This window comes from Prunus dulcis, chromosome 5 (assembly GCF_902201215.1).
Source record: "Prunus dulcis chromosome 5, ALMONDv2, whole genome shotgun sequence".
Taxonomy (NCBI): Eukaryota; Viridiplantae; Streptophyta; class Magnoliopsida; order Rosales; family Rosaceae; genus Prunus; species Prunus dulcis.
The window spans coordinates 5,895,709-5,904,053 of NC_047654.1; the positions used below are offsets into that span (position 1 = coordinate 5,895,709).

Here is an 8,345-nt window from a genome sequence, read left to right on the forward strand (position 1 = left end):
GCATTCAAGAGTCTTCTAACACAGAACATATGTGCGTTGTACTCTTTTTCCTTCGACTAGGATTTTTCCCACTAGATTTTTCCTAGCAAGATTTTAGCGAGGCAACATGAGCGCATTCAACATTGTTCTAATGTCCCAAATGAAGTTGTACTCTTTTCCCTTTGCTTTTCCCACTGGATTTTTCCAAGCAAGGTTTTAATGAGGCAACCAATCAAGGGACTTGTGGTCTCTAAGGAGGAGTATTATAAAAGTCTTTAAGTGGAGCCCACTAACTGTTTATTTGAAGACTTTGGATAAAGCTTGTCTACAACTTTCCCTTACTGCACATTCATAGGAGCCTTGGTTGCTTCCATCCAATTTGCCTATACATAGGCTTCCTACTGCTTTGCAAGACACACCATCAGAGAAGAGAATGAGAGCATGCCAGTGAGGAAAGAAAAGAGAGTGAGAAGTCTGAGAGTTATAGAGTTTTATCTAAGAGAGAAAATTCTATCAATGTAAAATCACAAGAGCAAATATAATTCCACATCAATATTTAGTGGTACTTTCATACTTTGACTATTTTATAACATTGGATGCATATAAATCCTTACAGTACATTATGTGACTGCTTTCCTACTGTGATTATATTGCTCTAAAATTATTGCGGCATTGGCTTAAAAGCCTATTAAAAGGGAGAAGTACGTGACAATTTAAAAGCCAGTGGACTTGTTGAGGCTGCAATGACTACAATTTACACTCAAGCTAGAAATGTTGAGTATTGAATAATATTGATTAGGCATTCTTCAACTCATTTGGTCCTAAACTCAACTTTCCTACGTCTAAAAAATAACTATTTGGATTTTGCCCGAACTCAAACCGTTTTCCCCCCCAACCTTTCAGACTCAAATTTTAAGTCCGCAACTTTATTAAATTGTTTATGAATGGTTTAAGTCTAATTATTTTTTTCATGGATAACTTTTCTTCATTTAATCTTTTTAAATAACCTCATAATTTAATTTTTTGAACAATTTGACCTAAAAAATTGAAATTTCATAAATATAATTTTATTTGAGAAATAGGTGGGTATTTATAGAGTTTGGAGTGAATTTTGGGTTGGATATGATTTAGATTAATTTAAAATATTATTTTAACCATTTGATTTAAATTTCAGCCATTTGATTTTTTTTTTACCATTAAAATAGCTTGGATTTAATATGGATTGTTGATTTGAGTTACTGTTGGAATAAAAATATATATTAAAAAATAGTGTTGTGACACCAGCGCGTGACACTTTCTGCAGCTCCGAAGCGCGGGCCCTATTGTTTCCTCTTTGCACATGGGCTGCATCATGGTTGCATGGGCTCCACACACAAAAATTATTGTCCAGATTATAGCTGGATTGGTATTTGGTCCCAAGTTTGGATTTTCCCAAATTTTAACCCTTACTTTTCTTGTTGGGAGAGGAATTTGACTAAAATATAGGATTTTTTGGGTTTGGCCTTATGGGTTGGAAGTGGCCTTAGTGACTGGAGTAGATGTTTGTAATGCAGAAAAACTTACTTGTAATTGCTATTTTGGGAGCACCAACTAGGAAACTTTTATTTTTATTATTTTTTTTTAACGAAATTTGAGTGATCCTTGCTTGATTTTCTTCCTTTTATGATTGAATATTTTGGTCGACAAAAATACTTTAGTGGAGGAATAAAATGGAATAACTGCGATGAAAATATGGGCAAGTGAAATTTGATTGAATTTGGTACATGAAAATAAAAAAAAGACGGAATAATAAGATGGAAATGTGTGTGTGTGTGTAAACAGAAGGCGTACCCACGATAGTAACTAAAAGAGTCACACGTAAACAATGGCAACAATCCAAATTCGAAAGTTAACAAATTGCATGAAGGAGTTATGTTATGGTAAATTTTAATTTTCATCTACTACATATACATGCATGCAATTCGCGCCTTCCATTTTCCCCAATAGCTCAAGCTTAAAAGCAACTCCTTATCCCCATCCATTTTCAACCCTTAAGCTTTTCCTCTCTTGAGTATTTCTTCTTCTACATCGATCCAACCCCCGCGTGCATCTAACGTTTTACCAACCTCTTCAAATTTGGGAAACACAACCAACCAAGATCCCTTAACAAATTAAGGGACTTGATACCAAAGAAGTTAGCATATTTCCTTATAATAATAAAAGGTTGAGATGTTGGAGAAAACCAATAGTCTGGTGATCCAAGAACTCAAAAATGTTTGTGATAAAAAGAAGAAAGAGTTTGACGATAGAGAAAGAGTGTTATTTCTGATCATTTGCTTTCTCTGTTGCTCCAACACTCTTGGAATACTTAGATATTTGAAGTGTACAATCGGAAAAAGGACTTATATTCTTAAAATGTGGTCGTTTGAATATTGATGGTTATGCAGATGCAGATTAGGTAGGTATTGTACCTGATAGAAGATCCACATATGGTTACTTCACATTCGTGGGGGTAATTTGGTGACATGCAGAGCAAGAAACAAAAGATAGTAGCTCTATCTAGTGCAGAAGCCGAGTTCAGAGATATTACTAAAGGAATTCGTGAGCTCCTTTGCTTAAGGAAGTTACTTACTGAACTTGGGTATGAACCTAAGTTTAACTTAAGGAAGTTAATTTTTTGTGACAACAAGGCTGTAATAGCTATTGCACAAAATCCAGTTCAATATGATTGCACCAAATGAGGTGGATCGACACTTCATCAAACAGAAGTTTGAGGTGAATTCATCAGTACCCTTTTGCGAAGTCCAAAAATCAATTGGCAGATATTTTGACAAATGTAATTTCCAATAGAGCTTTCCAGGATTCTCATATTAATTATAATTGATTTCCCTTTTATTTATGATTTCTTATTGTAAATAGAATTAGGAAGTATTACTTTCCTTCGCCTTCAAGGTTTTATTGTACTATAAATATAACCTCCTACAAGGAGAAGAATATACAAAAAATTTCCACAAACAATATAGTCTCATAATTTCTTATATTTTAGCATGTTATCGTCATGACTTTGCTTCAATTCTACTTATTATGTTATTGAATTTTACATTGTTTAAAATTTTCATGATATTACGTTTATCACCACTTATGGCATGTGCACGAAGTTACCAATTACATTTGTTTAATTATACTTTTTTTGAATTTCATAATCCAATGTAATTGACTAGGATATTTACTGTACCAAATTCCATAATCCATTTTACCTTTAAGGTACTTTAATATTCTTCTACATTTGTTTATTTACACCCATCCAAGTTCCCCCACTATTTTTTTCAAAACCTTAAAATCTAATTATACCTTTCATAATAAATTAAAAAAATTATGTCAGAACAAACCTACCCCCAAATTCGATCAACCACTTCCCATGGCTTCTTTCTCTCTTCTTCCTCTCTCCCTACCCACTTATCCATCCATCCATTCATCCATCCATCCAATCTCCTTAATCATGACCGATCAATTGAAAGAGAAAGAGAAATCAAGATAATGAACGTAATAATATGATTTTGCCCATTAAAATGAAAGTAAAAACATTGTTTGCCCCTAAATTTGACAAAAAAAAGTAATGTATGACCAACCCAGCTAACAGAAGTAGAGTTCAAGGAATAGAGTAATCATTTTGCAAATTTGAGGACCAAAATGCAAATTGGGTCTAAATTCAGGAACTATGACAATTAAAAAATAATTTGATTACTACAAGCGATAGTCTAAACTATAAAGGGGGAGGGGGGTTTCTCAGTGCACACACACTACTAAGGTGTCATAAGAGTTCAAACCTGAAACCACTGATTTGCAAATCAAGACCCTTTTTCACTTAGCTAGACCTCTTTTTATTTTTTATTTTTATACTTTTATATTTTAAATTCGAAGCTGTGAATCTCTATAATTTATTGTGAAGATAAAAGCAAAAATTATATAAGCGATTAATGTAAGAAAAGCGTTAAAAATATTCCCTTCTGAATGCAAATTAATCTCGGACGATTTGGATCACTCAGAAATATCTCTCACTCAAATTATCACTTACAGCTTCAGAGATTGGGACCGTCACTTTGTTCTTCATTGGTAATTGATGTGGGACCAATGGTGCAAGAGAAAATGAAGTTGAGGGACAATCAGAGCCAATATTCAAGTTTGGAGCATAAAACTGCAAATCGAGGGCAATTACTCTTTTAAAAAAGCCAGAAGTGAGAACTACCTAAAATGACCATTTTACCTTTATATTTGATTAAAAAAAATGTAACAAATTATGAGGGTAGGATCAACCACGGAACATAAGTTCAGAGACTACTTGAATCATTTTTCAATAACAAAATGCATATTGAACAAAAATTCAGGGACTATTACTCTTAAAAAATGCTTGTCAAAACTCTTGAAAAACAAGTACTGATTAAGTGCAAGTGGTGTATATATTATATGTATGTGAGGGCACAACTTGTTGCATTGAAAAGAATCAGCAAACTAATAACTTTTGCCTCCCCGAGAGCTAGGTAGCAATGGTGGGCACTTGCCCAGCCTATGAACTCCTCTCTTCATCCTCGTCCTCAAAGCATTGGACTTATGACGTGTTCTTGAGTTTCAGAGGCGAAGACACACACAAAAAACTTCACGGGTCACCTCCACATGGCACTAAAAGACGCCGGAACCAATGTCTTTATTGACGATGATGAGCTTAGAAGAGGGGAAGATATATCAGCGGAGCTGGTGCGGGCAAACGAAATGTCCAGGATCTCTGTCATCGTATTCTCGAGGAGCTATGCTAATTCCAGTTGGTGTCTTGATGAGCTTGTGAAGATCATGGAGTGTAAAAGAACACTAAGGCAAATGGTTTTTCCAATATTCTATGATGTTGATCCTTCAGATGTGAGGAAACAGACTGATAGTTTTGGAGAAGCATTTGTGAAACACGCTGACCGCTTCCTGTTAGATATGGATAAGGTACTGAGGTGGAGATCTGCTCTTACTGAAGCTGCAACTCTGTCTGGCTGGGATCTCAGAAACACTGCTGATGGGTAAATACATATTTTATGCCCTCTGGACAGTTATTGAACTTCTTTTACTTTCTATTACTTTACAGAAGTTATAATTGAGAGGAAAAGAATAAGTACATAGTTATTGATTCAGTTTCATTTTGTAGATGCTTACTGTTTCTGAATACAATTTACCTACCAGGCATGAGGCAAAGTTTATCAAGAAAATTACTGATGAGATTACTAGGCACCTGAACAGCACATACTTATTTTGAAGCGGTCTACCCAGTTGGGAATTGATTTTCGCGTGGAAAACATGAGCAGTCATCTAAATGTAGGATCAGATGATGTTTGCATAGTCAGAATTTTGGGGATGGGTGGAGTGGGTAAAACAACCGTTGCCAAAGCCATCTATAACCGATTTTATCATAGCTTTGAAGCTAAAAGTTTCCTTTCAAGCGTTAGGGAAGCTGCAAAGCAATATAATGGTTTGGTTTGCTTGCAAGAACAACTTGTCTGATGTCTGGAAACCAACCAAGATAAAGGTAGATAGTGTTGACAGAGGGATCAATGTGATCAAACAAAGATTTCGAGGTAAAAGGGCACTTGTCATAATTGATGATACAGATCGAGTGGACCAACTAAATGCATTAGCTGCAAATCGTGATTGGTTTGGCCCCGGAAGTCGAATCATTATAACCACAAGAGATGAACATTTGCTGAAGCAACTTGAAGTTGATGCAATATATTTGGCTCCAGAAATGAATGAAACAGAAGCTCTTGAGCTTCTCAGTTGGCATGACTTTAAAAAAAGTTACCCGAAAGAAGGATAGCAGTACAAGTTTTAGATTCTTTTCTTGTTGGAAGAAGCATACCAGAGTGGAAAAGTGCATTGGAGAAGTTGAAAAGAATTCCTCATCACGAAATTCATGAAAAGATTAGAATAAGCTTTGATGGACTAAATGATGATAATGAGAGGGATATATTCCTTGATATATCTTGCTTCTTTTTTGGTATGGACAAGAACAATGTCAACCAAATATTGGAAGGTTGTGACTTTTCTGCAGAAATAGGAATGAGTGTCCTCCTTCAAAGATGCCTTGTAACTGTTAGTGAAACAAACAAGCTGATGATGCATGATTTGATTCGAGATATGGGAAGAGAAATTGTCCATGAAAAATTCCCCAAGGAGCATGGAAAACGTACAAGATTGTGGCATGATAAGGATGTAACTGATGTATTGACAAAACACTCTGTAAGAACTTTTCCAATCAATGCATTTTATGTTCCACATACTCATAAATTCTATGCCATGTGTTGTCATTAGGTGGGGGATATTATCTTGACAAGATTATGCAAAATCAACAACTACAAAATTTGTAATGGTGTTAAGTAGAACCATGCAGTAACCAGACTGTTCGTCGTGTATCTCTCTGTGATCAATTTAGAGCAATCTTCACACAGAAACTGGTTTCCTAATTATTATTTATTTTTAACAGGGAACTGTGTTGAGAGTTAAGCTGCATACTAGTCTTGAATCAAGCTGCAGATGTTAATCCTGCAGATTGACAGTGAAGAGGATGAAGAATCGAAGGAGCAGAAGAACTTTCCTCTTATAGTAATAGCTGTTATAGGATATGCCCAACGGCTAGTTTTCTTACTATTTTGAGAAACTCTACAGCTGTCATTCTTAGCTGTCTTAGTCCTTTCTGCTGTAACGATTTCTAGCCTAGGTGTAAGAATCATAGCCTCCAATGACCATGAATGGCTGGAGATGAGTCCTTGTGTCCTAGTTTTTAGGATCTGTTTTTTTGGCAGCTTGTGTTATGCATATAGTGTGTTTTTGGCTCTGATGCAACAGATGAAAAAATAGACTGAAACATTCTCATTCTCTTTGAGTTTTTCTCTCCTCTGCATACGTTGCTTACAAAAGGTTTTATTTTGTTCTGTAAATCAGTCACTAAAACCAGCAAGCTAAATACCAAATTCTAACAAACTGAAGAAGTAGAAGGGCTTGTGCTGAAGTTGCCAAGATGTAACAAGGTTAGTTTCAGTGCAAAGGCATTTACAAAGATGCAGAGACTGAGATTGCTCCAACTCAACTACGTACAGCTCACTGGAGTCCATCAATGTTTTCCCAAAGAGTTAAGATGGCTCTGTTAGCATGGGTTCCTTCTACGGTTCATACCGAAGGACTTTAGTCTACAAAACCTAGTTGCTCTTGACCTCATGTATAGCAACCTCTGCCAGGTTTGGAAGGATCCTCCGGTAAATACTGCTCAACCAAATTATTATTGATTTGATTTTGCTGTTGTGCATACTAATATGGTGCTTTCTGTTCTCTTTTATTTGGACTTTGATTTCCGCTTTCTTTTGGGTTTATGCAACAGTTGCTTGAGAAGTTGAAGTTTCTTGATCTAAGTAACTCCCATTACCTAACACTGTCACCAGACTTTTGAAACTCCTGAATCTCGAACAATTGATGCTCAAAGGCTGTGTGAGTTTGCCAGAGGTTCAAGAATCCAATGGACATCTTGGAAGACTTTCTGTTGTAGGTTTGGAAGACTGCAAACTGCTCAAGGATCTCCCAACGAGTTTATACGAGTCAAAATCTATTGAAGTTCTTGTTCTTTTAGGCTGTTCAAGATTTGAAAACTTGGCTGAAGACTTGGGGGAGATGGTATCCTTGACAACTCTTCTTGCAGACAGAACAGCCATACGGAAAGTACCATTTACCATAGTAAGACTGAAGAACCTTAGAAACTTATTTCTATGTGACCGGAAATGGTCTCCGTCCATAAGAGTCGGTCTTAAACTGTTTTGGTCATGGGTATTTCCACGATTTATTGCTTCCTTCATTGCAAGGCTTGAACTGTTTAGAAAAATTGAGTCTAGCGAACTGCAATTTAACTGATGGTGCAATTCCTAATGGCATTTGGAGCCTACCTCATATAGACCATTTAGATATAAGTGGAAATCATTTTCATACCCTACCAAACGTCAGTGGCCTTTCCAAGCTTAACTTTCTATCCTTGGATCATTGCACAAACCTTTGCGCCATCACAGATTTACCAAAGAATTTGTGCAAACTGTCGGCAAATTACTGCACTGCACTGAAAAAATTGCCAAATTTTTCGGAAATGTCAAGTAACTACGTCACGTGTGTTACATCTGACGCAGTAGCTACTTACATTTTTGGCATGGTTAATCTTAATCAAGAACTGTTGATGTGTAACCCCTTTGAACTGAGCTAAAATCCCTTCCCGCCTAATCCCATTCTGTTTTTGAATGTTTCTGTTTTAGTTTAAAAGTTTTTTTTTTTCTGCTGCTTGTAATAAGAACCATTGGATTAGAGTCCAAGTGGCCTTT

At 36.0% G+C, this 8,345-nt stretch overlaps 1 protein-coding gene across 1 annotated transcript; it reads left to right on the forward strand.

Annotated features, from left to right (window-relative positions):
* Nucleotides 1-4,629: 4,629 nt before the first annotated feature.
* On the forward strand, nucleotides 4,630-7,890 carry LOC117628903 (disease resistance protein RUN1-like). The gene is given in 6 exon segments (XM_034361448.1): nucleotides 4,630-4,944; nucleotides 5,224-5,505; nucleotides 5,507-5,772; nucleotides 5,847-6,231; nucleotides 6,541-6,623; nucleotides 7,428-7,890. Coding segments are annotated over 6 exon segments (1,794 nt in total).
* Nucleotides 7,891-8,345: the final 455 nt, after the last annotated feature.